We start from the raw sequence: 22,854 nt of genomic DNA, 5'->3' as shown, positions 1-22,854 counted from the left end.
ATGAAGAGGTTCAATAGAGTAGACTTAGAGAATATGTTTCCACTTGTGGGGGTGACCAAAACTAGAGGTCATCAAATATAAGATAGTCACCAATAAATCCAGTAGGGAATTCAGGAGAAAGTTCTTTACCCGAAGTGTGGTTAGAATGTGGAGTACACTACCACAAGGAGTAGTTGAGGCGACCAGCGTTGATGCATTTAAGGGGAAGCTAGATGAGCACATGAGGGAGAAAAGAATAGAAGGGTATGCTGATAGGGTTAGATGAAGTAGGGAGGGAGGAGAAGGTTCATGTGGAGCATAAATGCTGGCATAGACCAGTTGGGCCAAATGGTCTGTTTCAGTGCTGTAGACTCGATGTAACGCCTCAAAATCTGGCGAAAAGCAAATGCTTGAGGGTGGTAGATGTAAATTAAGTAACTTTTCACGATTATGCACTTAAGATGGATGGACTGGAAGAAGAGATTACTCACTGAATAACAACAACAACTTGCATTTTATATAGTGCTTTTAACATAGTAAAATGTCCCAAGGTGCTTCACAGGAGCATTATCAACAGGTGAAGCACCAAGCAAAGTCTGGGCATTCCCCAGCCTGAAAAGCTATTTTTGAATTGTTTTTTATTTAGGAGGGTGAGGGAATGATTGCATGAATAATTCATTGGCTATGAATTGCTTTGGAGCGACCTGAGGAGTTGAAAGGTGCTGTCTAAATCAAGGATAGAGTAGCCCAGTAGTTACAGTGCTGGACTAGCAGCCCAGAGGTCATGATTTCAAATTCCACCATGGCTAGCTGTGAAATTTAATCTGGTCATTTGTGGGCTAGCACTAGAAAAATAATCATGAAAGTTGCTGGATTGTTGTAAAAACCCAACTGTGAAAGAGTTCTGCCATCCATATCCAGCCTGGCCTACATGTGTCTCCAGTCCCACACTGTGGATGACTTGCAACTAGGAATAACCTTAGCGGTCGGTACAAATAAAAAGCATTAACAGGTATAAATATTAAAAAGGAAGTTGCAAAATGTTAATGGGACTTAGAATAGCTAAATCACCAAGCCCAGAAGGTCTACACTCCAGAATACCAAACTTTCTTTCTTTTCTCATTTAGAATGTGGATAATTTAGAATAGTCAACAGATTTGCAAAGGGCAAGTACTCTTGAATAATTTAATCGAATTCTTCTAGGAATTAATGAGGGTATAGACAAAGAGAATGCACATATGGACTTTCAAAAAGTTTGATAAAATGCCACACGAGACTTGTTGCCAAACCCTTATGGGCATTAATGGTAAAATGGTGGAATGGGTAGAAGAAAGGCTGAAGGATAGAGCATTGGAATAAATGGATGTTCCTTGGGTTGGCCAAATGTAACTGATGGTGTGTGTTGAGACCTTTTGTTCTCTATTTACAAAAATGATTTGGACCTGGGCATAGAGAGACTAGTATTATAATTTGCTGACATCAATTGAAATAATATATTTTGGCGAAAAATAGAAATAGACCTTAAATGGTGAAATTCTTAGTGGTGTGGAGAAACAGGGAGATCTAAGGACATGGATACACATCTTCAAAAGCAGAATTACAGGTGGAAAAGGCCATTAAAAAGGGAAGATGGAATTCTGCGGAATGGAAAAGGTGCAATATAGATTTATTGGGATAATACTTGGGATGAGCGGATATTGTTATGATGGGAGACTTGGAAGAACAAGAGCTGAGAAGGTTAAAGGGGAATCTAATAGAAGTGCTAATGTTTTGAAAAGGTTAAGAGGGTAAATAGTGAGATTATTTCAATTGGTTCATAAATTGTGTATTGAGGTTAACAGAAATTTTTTCACACAAAAAGTTATTAGAACATGGATTGTATTACTTCAGTGGCAGCTCATGATAAGTATTTGTGGTAATGTAAGTGATTTTGAGATTTTGTTATTATTTGTGATTTTTGAGATTTTGTTATTATTTTTGATCAGACGGGGTTGCAGAGCTGATCCTTTTCAGCCATTTAAAGTATGAGTGGGTAATGTGAATGCCTGTGTGCTCAAGGCAAGGTGCCTCTATTTCTTCTGTTCATGATGTCTTGGCAGATCAGACATATAACAGCTATAACATTCCCTAATCCAGCCCCACTCTAACCTCTACCCCTCTGGTCAAAAGACTGAAGTTGTCCTGTTTTCTGCAGAGGGGTATCGTGGCTTTAATGAGCTTGATGGTCTTCCGAGTTATACTGTCACTTTTTGAATTAATGCAGATTCAAAAAAAAATACTTTGCATTGATATGAGATTAGCAGTATAACTGCACCTGAAACCCCTGACTTGAGGCCAAGGATGCATGGCTCTTTTTGCCCATCAAATGAAATAAACGTGTATTCTTTTGTCTTGGGATTGGATATATTTTACAGGGCAGCCTCTGTTCCTGATGGTCAGGAGCAGCCTCTGCACGTGACACTGTGCTGGTTTGACAGTTTATTACTACAGACATTTTACCTCCTGTACTTTGAGCTTTATTTCTCTTTTTTTTTGTGTTGTTACTTTTTTTTCCCTCTTCCCCTGAAGGTACTGCTCATGCTCAGGTGTGATTCTACAGGCTTGGGTGATCTCCAATACCCCACTTAAGTGCCCGTTCTCCATGCTTGAACCTTGATGGCGAGTTTCGGCTGACTATTTAACAATTGGAGGGGATTATGGCCCAGCTCAATTCTGCCTTCACCCAATGTCCATAGAGGAACACTTCCTCATCTCCGTACAGTGAGAGCAGGAGTTGTCCCCTTCCTGACCCAGAGTGCTGAAAGTACTTTGGAGATATTTTCTGGCATTTTGTGCATTAATGATTTAAATACAAGCTTGAATTTTCCCTCCAACCCTTAACTGTATTCACTGATGTTTCTTCCCTCCAGTTTTAAGGTCTCGTTTGGGAGTGATGGGGGGGACTCGTTGCAGTGGATTTACAATCTGCCTTGTTCTGGTGGCCTATCCAAGGCGTTACTTTATTAGCTGCGCGAGATGAATCCAGCCCAGCTGTGGCTTTTGTAAAAGGGAATGCTGGAAGGTCAACTCTTTGTACTTCCCATCGGGGCGATTTGTTTCTTTAAACAAACTTTTGCCCCTCTTGAAGGTGGTGACAGCTGGGCTGGCCACCCTCCAGCCCCTCAACCCGAGTGGCCATTCCTCATGTGAATCAATGAAAAAGAAAGAACTTGCATTTATACAGCACCTTTCACGTCCTCAGGGCACCCCAAAGCACTTTACAGCCAATGAAGTACTTATTCAAGTGTAGTCACTGTTCTAATGTAGGAAATGCAGCAGCCAATTTGCACACAGCAAGATTCCACAAACAGTAATGTGATAATGACCAGATAATTTTTTTTTTTAGTGATTTTGGTTGAGGGCTAAATATTGGCCAGGACACCGGGGAGGAGTCCCCCGCTCTACTTCGAAATAGTGTAATGGGATCTTTTCCATCCACCTGAGAGGGCAGGTGGGACCTCAGTTTAACATCTCATCCGAAAGACGGCACCTCCAGCCTAGAGGGCACGAAAAGACCATCTGCTATATTAAGTCCACCCCGTCCATGCATCGTACCTGCACCATTGATTCTCCACCCCACCCCCCTAGTCATGCAGTCTCCTGGGAGAGGTAGAAAACTAGAAACAAAACCTTAGGAAAAATTCTTTTCTGCTCTTAAAACACAATAAAACAAGCTACAGCTGACCACAGTAACTCCTATCAATAATCCCAGCTACAACTTCTCCTACGTTCTGTAACCTTAGATGTCCTCCACTCCTGGGAACTCATCCAGCTCCCTTTTGAAGGAGTTCAGTGAGGCCATATTTACCACATCCAAGAAATACTTTCTGATGCAAGAAGCTTGTAATTGGGTTGCAAAACTCTACTTATTTTGGAATTGAAGTGTTGGCAGGTAGAGGATACCCTGTAATAGTCAAAGGCCAGTTTTCTGACTGTTGTGTGTTACTTCATGCCACTGCCCCCTTGAAATAACCTGTGCATACTCTTCATTTAAGAAGGACCCATAGAATTCTGTATTGATATCCTTTTGAGGACAATTGGCATATGGGACAATTGACTCGGGCACAATATGTAACCTTCTACAAGGAAAATGTATTTTTAATAAATGTTTATTTTTACCATGTTAATGTATACATTCCTAATTGTGAACTTTTTTTTAGAAAAGGCATAGCTAAGGGCAATGTTTGACCATTAGTTTTTAATTATTTTTTTCAGTCTCCCTTTATCTGAATGTTCTCACGATTTGGGAATTCATGAAGATGTGAAGGTAATGTGCTCCAAATGAAGTTTTATCTTTCTTTGTATCTGGTTTATTTCTAATTGCCAGCACCGCAGTCTTTTAGATTGTTGCATTTAGTGGACCTACCTTTGCACTGCTCGCAGCACGTTGCAGGATATGGTGTAAGTTCATTGTAAGTTATACATGGAAATGAACAGTGATCAGAGATGGCCAACGGTCCTGGATTTGGAAAGAATTTTGTGAGGGACGTGTTGTGAGTGTTAGTGTTTTTTTTGACTGGTTCCTGGGGACCCCTTAAGAAAAGAGCGATAGATTTTTGTGTTGTGATTTACGCTGTACACAAAAACTTTTAATAGATTACGGTTTGCAGTGCCAGGATTTCCACTCTCTTGAAGTAGGCCAGGCTGTGCTTCTCTTGTAGTATTGGGGATCTATCCCAGCTGTGTATCTCACTGTGCAAGCTTGGGCCAGTGAGGACATCTTCGAGGAATTATCCAGAGTGGGGACAAGGGGCTGACACTGATGTCGAACGAGCCATTGTGGTGGGGGGATTTGGACAGCATTTTCAACCATGGCATTGGTAACGCCTGTTCATACTCTTGCTCAGGGTAACACTTATGAATAGGGAGACAGAACTTACACATTGGTGAGGATGGAAAGAAGGCAGTCACACGACAAGCTACAACTCTCCTATTCCTTACCTTTTTGAGCTATGGTATGATTGCACCTGGTTAACACAGCAACTAAGCTATTGTTTGGTTTTAGTCCTCCTCAAGTTGAACAAATGTCAGTGTTAGGAATTTGACTGTCACTTTTGCACCCAGTGTTGACATGGAAGAATTTCCAGATCAGGTACCGGGTTAGGATAGATGCAGAATAAACGCACGCTCAACTACTAACAACACTGCTTCACCCCAGCATCGTAAAAGCATAACCTACTATGTAAATGCAACATTTCCACTTGGCACACCAGCCTCTCATGCCTTCGGGTTGGTCAATGCACCGCCCAATGTGAAACAGAATCAGTACAGATTAGGCGGGCCCCGGATTCAACTTTTGGTTTGTGCTGAGTTAGCTAATCTCAAGTTGGGTGGGCGTACGGGTATTATGATTAGGTTCAGTGCCCCTGGGCTAGAGAAGAGAAAGGTTAGCCCAGGGTTCCTCTCAGATGATTTCTAGTGACTTCTGCTGTAAAAGTGCATGTTTAAGGATTACATAGAATGTACAGCACAGAAACAGGCCGTTCTGCCCAACTGGTCTATGCTGGTGTTTATGCTCCACATGAGCCTCATCCAACCCTATTAGCATAACCATCTATTCATTTCTCCCTTGTGTGTTTATCTAGCTTCCCCTTAAATGCATCAATGCTATTCGCCTCAACTACTCCTCGTGGTAGGGAGTTCCACATTCTAACCACTCTTTGGGTAAAGAAGTTTCTCCTGAATTCCCTATTGGATTTATTAGTGACTATCTTATATTTATGGCCCCTAGTTTTGGTCTTCCCCCACAAGTGGAAACATCTTCTCTGCATCTACCCTATCACCTTAAAGACCTCTGAGGTCACCCCTTAGCCTACACTTTTCTACATTACAACAGTGACTACGCTTTTTTTTAAAAGAAGAAGTGCTTTGTCAGCTGCAAAGCGCTTTGGGATGTCCTGAGGATGTTGTGACGAGACAGGATCAGGCCCAGTCCTGATGGCCTCCATTTGTTGAATCCTCATTGTCTAGCCTCAAACATGAAGAATGGTTACTCAGGAGAGGGCAGTCATTATCCAATGGATGGTGCCCCAAGCATGAGTTCAGTGCCTCAGGGAGGGGAAGGAAGAATGTAGGGTTACAAATTTCACAACTTCACAAAATGCAAATGTGAATGAAGGAGAAGGATACAATACAGGAGAGTACTTCAATTGTGTCTCTCGTGCTAAAGGAGAAATCCGGAATTTATAATCTCTTTCCGATGTGTCAGCCGTGGTTCAGTGGGTTGCACTCTCGCCTCAGAGTCAGAAGGTTGTGGGTTTGAGCCCCACTCCAGAGACTTGAGCGCAAAATCTAGGCTGACACTTCATTGCAGTACTGAGGTAGTGCTGCATTTTCAATAAATTTTCATTTTGGCTTCCTCAATAGGATTATTATGGAAAAAGGCTCAAGAAGAAGGAAGATCTGGTACTGAATGCGTGCGTCGCTCCTGCGAAAGCTCTCCCGCATTATGTGCGGGATGTGTTGAAAGATGTTCACGAGGAAGTGGAGTCGAGGTCTGAAATCTACTCTATTATTTTCATAAAGCGGACGGGTGACATCATCAGTATATTGCTTTTTCTTTCAGTCTTTTACTATTCATATTATCCCTTTCAGTTGTTTATATAAATATTATATATGTTATATTAGTACTTTCAAAACTAGTGAATCTCTCATGGTATTAAGTCAAGATGATTTAATGTTTTATAATGATTGGAGTGTTGCGCCATTTACTGCCCGGTATACTATTCTGCTGCTAAGGTGGAGCTGTAAGTAAACACAGCTTGAGGTCATTCAGAGTTTAATCGCTGCTTGAAGAAGGTAGTTTACAGATTGTCAGTTACTGGTTTCAGGTCGGGAAAAAGATGGCATGAAATGATTGCCTTTTTTTCTTTTTTATTAACTCTTGACACTTTGAAGTGTGATAGACGTTCAAATGAAGAGGGAAATAGGCAACTAAAATTATTATGTATTTGTCAATGTAAGTGTTAGCCTTGGTTCAATGATACCACTCCAGAGACTTGAGCACGTAATCTAAGCTGACACTCCAGTGCAGTACTGAGGAGTGCTGCACTGTCGGACATGCCATCTTTCGGATGAGATGTTAAACTGAGGTCCTGTCTGCCCTCTCAGGTAGAAGGCAAAGATTCCATGGCACTATTGAAACATGAACAAGGAAGTTCTCCTGGTCTCTTGACCAACATTTATCCCTCAACCAACACCATAAGAAAAAGACTATCCGGTCACTTATCACATTACAATTTATGGGACTTTGCTATGCATAAATTGGCTGTTAGTGGTGGCGAGAGTGGATGTTTAAGCTGGTGGATGGGGTGCAGATTATAGAATTACATACAGCACAGAAACAGGCCATTTGGCCCAACTGGTCTATGCCAGTGTTTATGCTCCACATGAGCCTCCTCCCACCCTACTTCATCTAACCCCATCAATGGACTGCTTCGTCCTGGATGGTGTTGAGCTTCTTGTGCTGTTGTAGCTGATGTAGCAGCCACGGCATTTATGGTCCTGTTGAGTTTCTGTTGAATGGTGACATCCAGGATGTTAATGGTGGGGGACTTGGCGATGCTAATGCTGTTGAATGTCAAAGGGAGGTGATTAGGCTCTCTCTTATTGGAGATAGTCATTGTCTGGCATTTGTGTGGCACGAATATTACTTACCACTTATCAACCGAAGCTTAGATGTTGCCCAGGTCTTGCTGCATGTGAGCATGGACTGCTTCATTATCTGATGAATTGCGAATGGAGCTGGACACTGCAGTCATCAGTGAACAGCCCCACTTCTGACCTTATGATGGAGGGAAGGTCATTGATGAAGCAGTTGATGATAGTTAGGCCTAGGGCGCTGCCCTGAGGAACTCCTTCGGTGATATCCTGGAGCTGAGATGACTAACCTCCAACAACCATAACTACCTTCGTGCCAGGTATGACTCCAGCCATTGGAGAGTTTTCCCCCTGATTCCCATTGACTTCAGTTTTACTAGGGCTCCTTGATGCCACACTCGGTCAAATGCTGCCTTGATGTTAAGGGCAGTCACTCTCACCTCACCTCTGGAATTCAGCTCTTGTTTGGACCAAGGTTGTAATGAGGTCTGGAGCCGAGTGGTCCTGATGGAACCCAATTCTTGTGTCATTCTGCTTCACCTTGAGTGCTGTGACATTCCGGCTGGGGAGACTGCAATGATGGCATTGGTTTACGCTATTTATGGAAGCCTTTTCAAAGAGAGGCAAGGGTTAAGTGTAGCATTTCTTTTTTAGACAAAATTTCTCCCATTTTATTGGCTCCTGCTGTTGTCCTGGTGCCAGGGATCACCATTATTTTGTCTAAGAGAGCATTCTTTATCTGTGAGCCCAGCCAGTGATTGTTGGCAAGCTATCTGACGAGTGTCGTAACAGGCTAGATGGACCGTGTCCTTGCCCAGTATAGACATGTGGTGCACCCTCTCTGGGATTGTCATTGGAGGCAGTCAGGAGAGAGATCCCTGTCTGATTTCTTTCTGCATGGACACTGAGGCCAAATATAGCACTTTAGCTGCCCCTTTGGCTAACTCAACACAGCTAACTAGTAATCTTACGCTCTGGTTGCTCAGTTACACATTGCCTTCAGCCAACTGAGCTGTCAGTAGGGAGAAGATGCAAAATAATGCCTTAAGTAAGAAAGGTACTGTGGGATTTAGGTTCAGGCTCTTGTGGTTTGTGTGAACAATACCTTGGCTATTCCTTTAAAATATAAAATGCGCTGGCAACTGTATGTTGAAGCCGTTATCAAAATCTCTTGTTATAAAGATTACTGTTGTAAGGACTCTCCCCTTACAGCCAACAGATTAGAATGTTTCATTGTTCTGCACTTAGATTGCGAGCATGGAAGTAGAGGGCGTGGGTTTATATAAGCAATTAAAGTTGAGATAAAGATCTGGTTGGCAACGAGATTGGCCTTAAAAGGCTAGGTATAGACGGAGAGCATCAAGGATTGTGCATCAGGGATGGTGGGGGTGGGGGGCAGGGGGGCGGAGAGGGACAGGGGGGCAGTGGAGCTTCAGGTTTGACACCTCTGTAGACACAACGTTGCAGCTGAAATTGATCGACGGGGGGGTGGAGGGTGGTGGTCAGCTTGTGGACCACAGATTCGGGTTGAGTGGTGTTGACGTGACGATGCATTAAATATTCAAGAGTTATGCTGCAATTACCAGGGTGATTTTGCATTGAACCTTGCCTCGGGAGATTAAGGGGGTAAAATTGGACAGAGGCGGGGACGCAAAGCAGGCGGGATCGTTTTGGTCACCTGTTATATGCCCCACCTCCACTAGAACTGGTTATCGGGCGTGCTGTATGACGGGCGGCTAAAGTGATTCCTCCTGTTGTGCGTCCCCGCCCCATGTCCAATTTCACCCTGAGTGGGTGGTTTAAAGTCCAGATACTGTGGATTGCACATGGTTGATGGAAGGAGTGGACTTGATGAGTTGGTTGGCTCTTTGTTGGTGTCTTCTTTCTCATCTCTTGAACCGTAGCAATAAGTGGAATGCACTGCCTGAAAGGGCGGTGGAAGCAGATTCAATAATAACTTTCAAAAGGGAATTGGATAAATACTATCAGGGCTATGGGGAAAGAGCAATGGGGAGTGGGACTAATTGGATAACTCTTTTAAAGAGCTGGCACAGGCAAGATGGGCCAAATGGCCCACTTCTGTGGTGTAAGATTCTATAAGTGTCTGAAGTATATAGTACCTGCAAGCTTTATAGTACCTGTGTGCTATTTGCTTTACTTGTAATTGAAAAGCTTTTGATTTGAATTTTATTTTATGCTCTTTGACAGGCACTATGGATGTGGCCTTGTAGTTCCTGAATGTTTGGAGAACTGTTGGATTCTGGATCTGGGGAGTGGGAGCGGCCGGGATTGCTACATGCTCAGCAAGCTGGTCGGAGAGAAAGGTCACGTGACTGGAATAGACATGACCGATGAGCAGGTATTTTTCTCCGAGAACAGATAATGTTGGTAGTGCACAGCAAGCAGTCAGGAAGACAGGCCAACGTTTTGGGTGGGGCCCCACAGCAGAACCACTACTCTGCTTCTGGGATTCCTGCTATTCAGGAACGCAGGCCGATCAGGAAATTATTGCTCCTACAAGTTCTTTTTATAAAAGGAAATTAAGACCAGGAGCTGTACTGATGTCTCATTTGCTAAATCCACTGTCAGTTATGGAACTCGCTTTGCCTCGTCCAACCTCATCTCGTCTCGTCTCGTCTCGCCCCTGTCTGTGTGTGCACTTGCCTGGTGTGTTTGAAAGAATGAGGAATATGGGTGAGGTACCAGAGGGTGGCTTATGGGACCATCTTCCATCATTTCTTGCCAGGAGAGGGGCTGTGTAGCTTATTGCTTCAGGTTGTTGTGCAATAACAGGACATTTACACTACATTAATAGTGATGCAATAAAATGCATAATATCACTCACATGACTGGTTACGATTCTATGCCGTAGGAGATCTAACACTGTTTTTGGTCGTAAGCTTGTATTCTTTATTGAATTCCGTGATTATAGTGCACTTTACTTTTTGAGTTCTGCAGCACTGGTTTTCAAAGTTTTTATTTTGTGTGTGTGGGATCCTCTGCAAATATTGGTTCGGTGCCAAGGAGCCATTGCACTGTCTTTATAAAACACCGCATCAACCAACTTACTGTGAGCAATGCCATAGGGATCTGCTAAAATGCTTATTATAATTTCTTATGTGAGTGTTGGCCATGGCTCAGTCGGCAGCACTCTCACCTCTGAGTCAGAAGATTGTGGGTTCAAGTCCCACTCCAGAGACTTGAGCACATAATCCAGGCTGACATGCCTAGTGCAGTACAGACGAAATGTTAAACCGAGGCCCCGTCTGCCCTTTCAGGCGGACATACAAGATCCCATGATACTTTCAAAGAAGTGCAGGGGCGTTCTCCCTGGTGTCCTGGCTAACATCTATCCCTCAACCATCATCACTAAAACAGATTATGTGGTCATTTATCACACTGCTGTTTGTGGGACCTTGCTGTGTGCAGATTGGCTGCCCCGTTTCCTATATTACAACAGTGAATACACTTCAAAAGTACTTAATTGGCTGTAAAGCGCTTTGGCATGTCCTGAGGTCATGAAAGGCGCTGCATAAATGCAAATCTTTCTAGACTTTCATTCTTAGTGATTGATAAATGACTGATGAGGAGGGCTGTTTTTTAATGTTGTGGCGGCACTCACAAGGAACGTTCTTTAGAGTCATAGAGTTATACAGCACGGATAGAGGCCCTTCGGCCCATCGTGTCCACGCTGGCCATCAGCCCTGTCTACTCTAATCCCATATTCCAGCATTTGGTCCGTAGCCTTGTATGCTATGGCATTTCAAGTGCTCATCCAAATGCTTCTTGAATGTTGTGAGGGTTCCTGCCTCTACAACCCTTTCAGGCAGTGAGTTCCAGACTCCAACCACCCTCTGGGTGAAAAAGTTCTTTCTCAAATCCCCTCTAAACCTCCCGCCTTTTACCTTGAATCTATGTCCCCTTGTTATAGAACCCTCAACGAAGGGAAAAAGCTCCTTAGTATCCATCCTATCTGTGCCCCTCATAATTTTGTTCTTGTTCCCGTTGACATTATCCTGCAGATACAAGTGGCTCAGAAGTTTATTGACTATCACACTCAGAAGTTTGGCTTCAGTAAACCCAATGTGGATTTCCTTCAAGGCTACATTGAAAAACTTGTTGATGTTGGACTGAAGGACAACAGCTTTGATATCGTTATGTATGTAAAGTAGTGCCATTTCTTTTAGTCATCAAGCAGTAGGAATTAAAGTATTTTGTAAAGAGCTTCAGCTGGTCGGGAGAGCAGTGACTTAATTTTTTTTACGAGAAAGCTTTTACAGTTTGGTCAATGGTGCATCAGTTAGTGATAGCATTAAATGGTGGAGTATCCCTTTCACAGCAAATGCTGTGTTTGCAATCGCAGAGTGTTGTTGTGGGGAAGTGTGCAAAGGGCAAAGCAGAGGATAGTCCTCCCTGGGCACCTCACATACCCACTAATAATTGGCTGTGGAGCATCGTTGTCAGAGCCTTGAAGATCAGCTTATCAACTGCTGTTGTCTGTGGGTGGCCCATAGTTGGACAGATACAACTGGGGGAAAAGGGAGAGAGAGCAAAACAATTTTTTTAAACCAAAACAAAATTCCAAGTTCAATGGGATATCATATTTTTTAAAACTCTAAACCTAAAAATCACATAGCTGGAGATAAATATTTGGTAGTTTAACATTCTTTTTTCAGATGTTGTTTTCATATAATAGAATCATACAGCACAGAAGGCTATTTGGCGCATCGTGCCTGTACCAGCTCATTGAAAGAACTATCCAAATAGTCCCACTCCTCAACTCTTTCCCCATAGCCCTGCAATTTTTTCCCGTTCAACTATTGAATCTGCTTCCAACACCCTTTCAGGCAGTGCATTCCAGATCATAACAACTTGTTGCGTTAAAAAAAATTCTCCTCATCTTCCCCCTGGTTCTTTTGCCAATTATCTTAAATCTGTGTCCTCTGTTTACTGACCCTTCTGCCAGTGGAAACAATTTCTCCTTATCTACTCTTATCAAAACCCTGTGTAATTTTGAACACCTCTATTAAATCTCTTTTGAGCTGCCTTGATGGCCCAGTGGTCAAATGTACTGCCTGGTGAGTTACCAAACCATTCCAATTAGAAAGGTCCCAGATTCCATCCCTGGTCTATCCCCGAGCTGGCTGATCTCAGCCAGGGCAGCAGTAATGGTTTTTGCAATTGGCCTCAGTGCACCTGATCTCTATTCACAGACTCTTGTTGGGAAATGCGTCAGGATGTCAGGTGAGGACAAGATTTGCTTGTCTCTGATGTGCCTCTCCCCCCAACCCCCTCCATCTCAAAAGAGTCAATAGCCTGCCAATACTGTCTGTTTCGGCTCGAGCAAGATTAATGGATGAGGTACCAGGTTGCAGAACCAACCGTACCCCAACAAGAGTCCGCACCTTCAGGAGAGCAAGGAACAGCAGAGGAGTCTTTCATACAAGTATTTCTGTTTTTATTTACTCACTGTATAGCTGCAATATTGAAATTATTTAAGCTTTTTTAAAAAAAAAAAAATCAGCAGTTTTTAATGTTTAATTTCTGGTGGTGATTTTGCAACATCTGAATTAATTCAGTAGATTTTAAGAAATTGAGCTCTAGTTGAAATGGCATAATCAATATTTCTGGTTTCACCACTTTTTTTGTTTGTTGTAAAGGGTAATGATGTTAGACCTGAAACACAATAGGGATTTCGACAAAATTCTAATAGATTTATGATCATTTACTGATCACAGTTGTTCAAAGTTGATTTATGCACTTAAGAAAAATTGAGTTATCCAATAACGAGAATTAAAAAACGTAAATAACTTGACAAAGTGCAAATTTACTACTTAAAAATCGAATTATCAGATGATTTGAAATAAGCAACTAAGAGCAAACTGAACAATATTCAGAGATAATTTCAGGAAATTACAAGTTTTGAAGTATTGGTTAAATGGCATTTTGCATGAAACTAACTGCTAAGGGTGATTCAGCCTCTTCCATTACAGCCCATCCAGGTGAGACAGTGCTGTCTGTCTGATGCTGGACAGACAATGTTAAGTGGAGGGAGGAAAAGCCTGGTGCACCGCCCTTGCACTGTAATTACATTCGCCTTTCACTATAGTATGTGTTGGCAGGGTCCATTTACACTACAGCTGCAGTGTCAGTGTGAAGCCTAAATCCGGAGTCAGCATCTGACCAGAGTGAAATAGAGTGAGGAGGGAGTCACACTCCACTGTCGGGCTGGATGGATTTCAGCTCCATACTTGGACCACTGCTACTGCTGTAGTTTGAATGCACTGTGATATAACCAGAATTGCTTACGGTTCCCTCCATGCTGGAGGAGCCAAGTCAAAGCACCATTTTGAGACATGTCCTTAGTTATCGTGTATTTGGTAGGGTTCATTAAATCAGCCTTACAGAGAAGATTGGTGCTACTATCTGTACGTGTTTTGAGGATACTTTTTTTCTTCCAGATCAAACTGCGTGGTGAACTTGTCCCCCGACAAAAAGGCTGTGCTAAAAGAGGCCCATCGAGTGTTAACGGTATGCATTTAAGGTTTTCCCAAATTTTGAGACGGTGCAGATTTCTGTTTATCGTTTATTAGATGATTATCTTTTATAATATACCTGCAAAATTTCCTTTGCACTCTAAATTTTTTTTACACCACTGGGCATTCAAACTAATCTGCACTGGGCAGTCTGGTGATGCTGTCTGTTCCTATGTTAGTGTTGTCACAGAATGGTATTGGTGAGGGTTCACGTCTGTGCGGCCTGCTTCTGATCACTCCTTGGCTATCAATGGAGGAGGTGGGGGCAGGGTTGGTGGTAAGGCACTTACTGCCAGCAGGGTGGGGAATACACCTAGTCTCACACACCTGCTAGTGGGCTGTTAGAGGTGCATTAGCAGAGACGAGAAGCACAAGGGAAGGGAGCTGACAAATGGTGCTTTTTTTAAAGAAAATGTATCCACCCCTTTCTGTTGCAAAATTAGTCAAATGTTATTTAACAAGTTGCTCGATGAAGATATTCAGGCCTTTAGGACAGCCCCAACCTTGGACATCATGGTATTATTCACAGCACTGACTGTATTGGGTTTTTAGTGTGTTTCTCCCCTTCTCCTTACAGCAGAGAAGGTTATGGGCAGATTTAATAGAGGTGTTCAAAATCATGAAGGGTTTTGATAGAGTAAATAAAGAGAAACTGTTTCTACTGGCAGGAGGGTCGGTAACCAGAGGACACAGATTTAAGGTAATTGGTAAAAGAACCAAAGGTGGGATGAGAAGTTTTTTTGCACAGCGAGTTGTTATGATCTGGGATGCACTGCCTGAAAGGGCGGTGGAAGCAGATTCACTAGTAACTTTCAAAAGCGAATTGGATATATACTTGCAGGGGAGTGGAACTAATTGGATAGCTCTTTCAAAGAGCCGGCACAGGCACGATGGGCCGAATGGCTTCCTTCTGTGTTGTATGATTCTATGATTCTCCTTTCATGGTTTCCCATGTCCTGTACCATCTGTGATCACATGGATGGGTGAGCTGTCCCGAGACTGCTAAAATTGGCACCCTGTTGGGGATTTACCTGATAATTGGAACCAAGACAGGGTGCTTATTTAATTTGCTATAAACCGTGGTGCTAATGCGATTCAGTTACTCTGTTCCAAGAGTAGATTGTTGTCTTTAGCTGACCATCAGTTTTGTTACTGTCTGTACCACTCCCCTGCTGGTTACCTTGGCTGAGGTAAAGCATGAAATCTGGTGCCTGTAGAATTGTGCCCCAGAAAGAGTTGAACTTCAGGAGAAAAAAACTTAGTTAACAAGTCCTCGAAATGTTATTATAATACGGTTCCCAGTTTTATTACATTTATAAAAAGGTTGTTGCATTGGGTGTAATGGGAGAATCCACCACACTCGCTAGCTAATACTGACCTGAAATGGTTTGTCCATTATTAGGATGGCGGTGAAATGTACTTCAGTGACGTCTACGCGGACTGTGAACTTCCAGAAACCATGAGGAAGCACAAGCTTTTGTGGGGTATGTGGGGGGAAATTGATTCCTATTGACACGTTACATACATGAGGACAATATTAATATATTTTTTTTCTTATTGAGAAATATTAAGTGGAGGGCCAAGATCCAGAGTGTGGGACACCACCAAGTTTGAAGAGATTTAGGAAAGTGGATGAGAGAAATCAGGGAGTCGGAGGGAGTAGATGAGAGGAAAGGGGACATGAGTAAAATAAAAAGGGTCTGGCCATTATCTTGGGACATTGGAACATTCTCATGGTACTTAACAGCATGCAGTGAAGATTTTGGTATTGTGATGGTGTCATGGGGATAATTTTCATTTTCATCGCTTGGGCAGTAAGCAGGCAGAGTGGGTCACGCTGCCCGATATAGAACCCACTCGATTTTCATTTCCAAGCAGTGAAGGTGAAAATTGCCCCCATAGCATCGACGTACTGGTTTAAATAAAGTTAAGAGAGAAAAAAAATTAAAAGGAAAATATAAAACTTAGATGAAAATTTTATTTTTAACTTTAAGAACGTAACTATCCAGGTTTCTAATGTGCCAAGGCATGCTAGGATGTGAATTTCTGACCTTGATGTGTCTCTGTGGAGAGTTCCCAAACTTGCCCATGCTTTCAAGGGGAGATGTGGAGCAGATACCAGTCACTCCCACAGAGAAAGGCAGAATTGGAGAATGAATCACTTTGCATGCTCTTGTCACCCAGTTCAAGAGGGTTTGGTAGAGACCTGGGAATGGGTTGCCTGGCTGCCTCGTTGGTTGGGAACTCGGTAACCTGGTGGTCATATGCCTCTCGTAACTAAGTAACATAATATTATGCTCGTGCTCTCTGTATGTTCAACTTAGTCTGATGATCTCTTCTTAGGCGAGTGTCTGGGTGGAGCTTTGTGGTGGAAGGAACTTTTCAAAATCGCAAAGGAGGTGGGTTTCAGTGCACCGCGACTGACCACTGCCAGCAGAATTCCCGTGAACAATAAAGAACTCGAGGACATCATTGGTAAGAAATCAAAGAGGCAGCAATGACCGTTTACATTTATATAACACCTTTAATGTAGAAAAATGTCCCACGCCACTTCACGCAGCTGTGAGGAAGACGGATGGTGAGCCAAAGGAGGAGAGATTAGGAAGGTTGGTCAGAGGTGGGTTTAAGAAGGACCTTAGAGGAGGAGAGGGAGAGGAGAGGATCTTATTAAAGTTTGAAGGGTTTGGGGAGGGAATTTCGGAGTGTAGGACCTAGGTAGCTGAAGGCATGGCCACCAAAGGGGTTGCACAAGAGGCTGGAATTTGAGGAGCAAAGAGTTCAGGCAGGAGAAGGTTACAGAGAGGGGGAGGGACGAGGCCATGGATGGATTTAAAGACAAAGGCAAGAATTTTAAATTTGAGACATTGGTGGTCTGGGAGCCAATGTAAGTCGACGAGGACGTGGATGATGAATGAGTAGAACTTGGTTGGGATAGAATAAAATCAGTGGACTTTTGGATGGACTGGAGTTTATGGAAGCTGGAAGATGGGAGGGCGGTCAGGAGAGCATCGGGGTAATCAAGTCTTGAGGTGCTGGATGAAAGCTTCAGCGGCAGATGGGTTGAGATAGGGGTGGAGGCAGGCAATGTTACAGATGTGGAAGCTGTCCTTGTGGCGGAGAGGATAAGGGCTCAGAAACTCCACTCAGGGTTGAACAGGATGCTGAGCTTGTAAACTGCCTGAGACAGTGACCGGGGCAGGGATTGGAGTCAGTAGCAAGCAAGTGCAGTTTGTGGAAGGGGCTCAAGACAGTACCTTTCTGCTAGCACAGTAAAGCAGGTTAAAGTTTGAATTGTAGCTTTACAGGACAGAAGTTGATATTGGTTTAAATTATTGCTTCAAGCTTAGGTGCTTCTGCTGATTCTGTAAATCATGCCTACGGTTGTGGGCTCAATTCCCACTCCAGGACTTGAGCACATAATTGGGCCTGATACTTGAGTGCAGTAAGGAGGGAGTGTCCGGCATTGTCAGAGATGCTACCTTTCAGGTGAGACAATAATCTGAAGCCGTACCTGCCTGTTCGAGTGGGTTCAGATGGTAATTGAAGATACTATTCAAGGAAATGCAGGAAGTTATTCTGGTACTTGGGTAAACATTTCCCCCCTCAACCAAAACCACCCAAAAAAATGATTAACCTTTCATTCACCTGTTGTGATTTGTAGGATCTTGTGTGTAAAATGGCTGCTGCTCTTGCCTAAAGAATAGTCACTGTTCTCCAAAGTAATTCCTTGTATGCGAAGCATTCTAAGACAGGAAATGTGATGAGGCATCTTCTCTTGCTTTTAAAAGGCTGTTGGGATGAAAGAGCATCTTTCTCGAACCAGTTTTAAAAATCTGAGTGGTACTAAGTTCAATTCTTGCTTTGTGCTAAATTAGCTGATCTCAGCTGGTGCTGAGCCCCATTCCAAATTTATCCCCGCATATCATCCCTCCTTTCCTCCCTCAGCCGCTGCATTGAGTGACTCCTCATCCTCCGTGATTTCAATCTCAATCTCAACTCGCCCTCTCTCTTTAAATTTGAAATACCCTCACTTCTGCCGTCATACAATGCTAGACGCTGGGGATGAGCAGGCCTCTGTGGTGGCCGGTGTTGCTATAACGCAGGTGATGGGAAATACATTATTTGAGCGTCATTACAATGTACATCCTCATATAAGGACAGGGCTATTGTACGTGATCTGTCATTTCTGGCAGAGAATCAGAGAGCTGTAAAAACTGACAGTGGGAGGATGGCAAATCATGTCAATGTTTCTTCATTTAATACAGCGATTTGTTTTTGTATTATTATTTGGTAACCAGCTAAGGATTAAGGGGTCGTTTGAGGATTCACTTTGCGATTGTAGGCTTTTGGTACAGATCACTTCAAATTAATCTGCAGCCTTTAAGATTTTTGCACTAGGACACAGCCTTGAAGAAGGAACACACTGGCCATATCAGCAAAAAAGTGAAGAATGAACCTGCCCTTAGAATAAATCTTGTTTTTTATCATCGCGAAGACCTTGAGGATTTAACGTAAAAATCTGCTTGTTTTAAAGATAATTATTGAGATGAGGGAGTAGGAGGGATGTTTTGGGTGGCCAGCCAGTGTTCCTGGCGTTAAATGAGGCTTGTTTTGTCTTCTGTTTTCTATTGCAGTTTTCATGATGTATATATTGTGCCATCCTGAATAGAAAGAAAGGCTTGCATTTATATAGTGCCTTTTATGACCTCAGGATGCCCCAAAGCCTTTACAGCCAATGACTTACTTCTGAAGTGTAGTCACTGTTGTAATGTAGGAAACGCGGCAGCCAATTTGCACACAGCAGGGTCCCACAAACAGCAATAATGACCAGGTGATCTGTTTCCTTTAGTGATGTTCGTTGAGGAATAAATATTGGCCAAGAATCCGGGGAGAACTCCCCTGCTTATCTTCGAGTGTTCTTGTGCACCAGTCACTGAAAGCAAACATGCAGGTGCAGCAAGCAGTTAGGACGGCCTTCATTGCAAGAGGACTTGAGTACAGGAGCAAGGATGTCCTACTGCAGTTATACAGGGCCTTGGTGAGATCACACCTGGAGTATTGTGTGCGGTTTTGGTCTCCTTACCTAAGAAGGGATATACTCGCCATAGAGGGAGTGCAGCGAAGGTTCACCAGATTGATTCCTGGGATGGCAGGACTGTGGTATGAGGAGAGATTGGGTCGACTCGGCCTGTATTCACTAGAGTTTAGAAGAATGAGAGGGGATCTTATTGAAACATTCTGACAGGACTAGACAGACTGGACGCAGGGAGGATGTTTCCCCTGGCTGGGGGGGTCCAGAACGAGGGGTCACAGTCTCAGGATATGGGGTAGGACATTTAGGACTGAGATGAGGAGAAGTTTCTTCACTCAGAGGGTGGTGAACCTGTGGAATTCTCTACCACAGAAGGCTGTGGAGGCCAAGTCACTGAATATATATTTAAGAAGGAGCTAGATAGATTTCTCGACACAAAAGACATCAAGGGGTATGGGGAGAGAGCGGGAATATGATATTAAGATAGAGGATCAGCCATGATCATATTAAATGGCAGAGCAGGCTTGAAGGGCCGAATGGCTTACTCCTGGTCCTATTTTCTATGTTTCTATGAAATAATGCACCTGAGAATGCAGAAAGGGCCTCGGTTTAACGTCTCATCCAAAAGACGGCACCTCTGACAGTGCAGCACTCATTCAATAGTGCTTTGAAGTGTCAACCTGGATTATGTGCTCGTTTCCCTGGAGTGGGACTTGAACCCATGACCTTCTGACTTAGAGGCGAGACCGCTACCAACTGAGTGACAGCTGCGGGTGCTCTCATGTTGCCTGTCTTGCCCCCGCTCGGAACTCTTTACCAGCCTGGTGCAGGAGACAGCTGTGCACAAACCTGGATACAGCCATTGACAGAGCTCTGTGTCCCAACAATTCAAAAACTTAAATGTTTATCAAGTGGGGAGAGTAGAATTCCTGCTCTCAAAGCATTTAAATTGAGGTTTGGTGGGTTCACGTGCGCTCAAAGGATCGAACAGTTTTGTAGGCAAACTTAGCAACAGCAACAGCAGCAGGGGTGAATGGACCAGTCGGTCATTTTTTGGTGGCATTGGTCGAGGGAAGAATTTTGGCTAAGAATAGTGCCTTGTGGGCTTTAAAAGGAATAAAGAACTTGCCTTCGTATAATTGCCTTTACTGTCCCCCGGAGACCCTAAAGCACTTCACAGCCAATGAATTACTTTTGAAACGTGGTCACTGTTGGTTTGTAGGTGAATGCAGCAGTAATGAAATAAACGGCCAGTTAGTCTGCTTTGATGGTGTTGGTTGAGAGATAAATGTTGGCCCAGACACTAGGAAAACGCCACAGTTTTATTGAATGGTGCCATGGGATCATGCTGATTGGAAGTGATCGGGATCCTATGCTTTCAATTTTCATGCTTATCGCAGTGAAAGGTACCGGCTGGTGTAGTAGATGAGCGATTTTGCTCAGAGGAGGAAATTTCTCTGCATTCAATACTTCGTTTTATGTTTTTGTTTTATCATCCAAAAGGTGAGCCCACATATTGAGTCAGTTAATCAACTTGTTCTTTTCTGAATGACGTTTTTATTGCACTTGGTGCTTGTTTAGTTCAGATTACAAGGAGAGTGATATCCACATGCCAGCTCCCTTATCCCAAACACATCACACATCAAATCACAAATGTAGTTCTAATCTGTCTGGCTTCATTTAGTGCTTTTGAAATTCAAAGCTATTTGGCATCGGGGAATTTTCATGGGTCTAGAAATCTGCCCTCTAGGTGTCTTTAGGAGGTATGCAAGAGACGCCCAGGGATAATTCTACGTTTGATTCTCTTCTTCCAACCCAACCTCTTCATTGGAGCATCATCTACCTCACATTCAACGATATATTGGCCTTGGTGGGGGTGCGATGCACATTCACCAGAATGATAGGGCTAAAAGGTCTAAATTATGAGGGCAAGTTGCATAGACCAGGCTTCTACTCCCTTGGGTATAGACGATTAAGGGGTGATCTAATTGAGGCGTTGAAGATGATTAAAGGATTTGATTCGGTGGATAGAGAGAAACTATTTCCTCTGGTGGGAGAGTCCAGAACAAAGGGACATAACCTTAAAATTAGAGCTAGGCTGTTCAGGGGTGATGTCAGGAAGCACTTCTTCACACAAAGGGTGGTGGAAATCTGGAAAACTCCTCCCCAGAAAGCTGTTGAGGCTGGGGATCAATTAAAAATTTCAAAACTGAGATTAATAGATTTTTGTTAGGTAAGGGTTCTAAGGGTTATGGAACCAAGGCAGGTAGATGGAATTAAGACACAGATCAGCCATGATCTAATTGAATGGCGGAACAGGCTTGAGGGGCTGAATGGCCTACTCCTGTTCCTATGTTCCCTAGGCATGTCTGAGATTAGTGACCCTGTCACTCCATCTTCCAGTGCGTTAGTGCTTCTGCGTTCTGTGCTGAAAGGCATTTTTTGTTAGAAAACAAAAAGCTTGCCTTTGAATGTTAGCAGTAAACTTATTTGACTAGAAATTAGTGAGCAGCTGTCAGTTTATAGTATTTCAACTTATTTAAAAAAAAATCCAGGAGAAACACTGGCATTATTAAGGAAAAAGAAACAATGAAATTACATTTTACTTCACTTGTAGTTTGCCTATATAAGTCACTGCATTTCAAGTATAACTCATTGGATACAAAGCACTGCATAAAATCATAGAATGATACAGCACAGAAGGAGGCCTTTCGGCCCATCGTGACTGTGCTGGCTCCTTGAAAGGGAATTGGATATATACTTGAAAAGAAGAAATTTGCAGGGCTATGGGGAAAGAGGGGGGGTGGCGAGTGGGACTAATTGGATAGCTCTTTCAAAGAGCTGTTATAGGCCAGATGGGCCAAATAGTCCTCCTGTGCTGTATGATTCTATGAAGCTAAATGCAGAAATACTAACTGTTAAATGTGGTGTTAATCCCTCGAGGTGGGGGGAGGGGGGATCATTTCTGTGCCAACATCCGCGTAGTGTTCGTGTTTTAAAAAAAAAAATATATATATATAATAGTTTGACCTTGAACTTGTAGCAGTCCCAAAGTCAGGTTCATTTCAAGCTGGAATAATTGCCTAGTTTGAACTTCTATCTGAAAAGAAAGTTCAGCGTTGGATGGTCTTAAAAAATCAGCTGCATTGGAGCGATCTTTAGTCAGCCCATGAGAACAGAGAGAGGATTGAAGTTGCTTTGTCCCACGTCTTGCTTAAGTGCCGCCCGTCAGGACCTGGAGTGTGTTGAGGATTCTGCAGTGAAAGAAATATAACTATTGAATAAACACTAGGCGTATACGGTGATAGGATGTGGTGTCTCTCTCTATGTAATTCCCCCCCCCGCCATGGTGAGTTCCTGATTTTTAGTTGAAGTGCTGCCCCCACCCCTGCCACCCCCGCCATTGGGGGGGAGAGAGAGAGAGAGAGAGAGAGAAAATTGAAAGGAGGAATGACTCCTGAGCATCTGACTCTCTGGGATTGCAAAAGCCGTTAATGGGGACTGCAGATTCATCCCGCAAAACCGAACTGCAGCCGGCTGTCCCGTTACCACGGTTCCCCAACTCGGCAGGCCCCCCACCCCCCCCAACCCACCGGGGTTTTAGTCAGAGTGAGACTGTTCTACAGGTGTACCGAAAAATCACAAAATGTTGTGACGACTTGGCCCTGT

The 22,854-nt window shown here is 43.3% G+C and overlaps 1 protein-coding gene across 2 annotated transcripts in view; it reads left to right on the top strand.

Moving 5' to 3' along the window:
• The window catches only part of LOC137339958 (arsenite methyltransferase-like), a 62,969-nt gene that overhangs the window by 27,665 nt on the left and 12,450 nt on the right, over positions 1-22,854 (top strand). Inside the window, exons 5-11 of one of the 2 annotated variants that reach the window (XM_068002068.1) lie at positions 4,234-4,285; positions 6,385-6,512; positions 9,826-9,976; positions 11,640-11,776; positions 14,079-14,148; positions 15,556-15,637; positions 16,497-16,628. In XM_068002068.1, the coding sequence (XP_067858169.1) occupies positions 4,234-4,285; positions 6,385-6,512; positions 9,826-9,976; positions 11,640-11,776; positions 14,079-14,148; positions 15,556-15,637; positions 16,497-16,628 (752 nt within the window). The remainder of the gene's footprint in view (positions 1-4,233; positions 4,286-6,384; positions 6,513-9,825; positions 9,977-11,639; positions 11,777-14,078; positions 14,149-15,555; positions 15,638-16,496; positions 16,629-22,854) is intronic. The other variant, XM_068002069.1, reaches the window with a different exon arrangement.

Source organism: Heptranchias perlo, chromosome 21 (genome assembly GCF_035084215.1).
Source record: "Heptranchias perlo isolate sHepPer1 chromosome 21, sHepPer1.hap1, whole genome shotgun sequence".
Taxonomy (NCBI): Eukaryota; Metazoa; Chordata; class Chondrichthyes; order Hexanchiformes; family Hexanchidae; genus Heptranchias; species Heptranchias perlo.
Note: the sequence above shows the minus strand (reverse complement) of the source record. Positions and strands in the feature narration are given on the sequence as shown.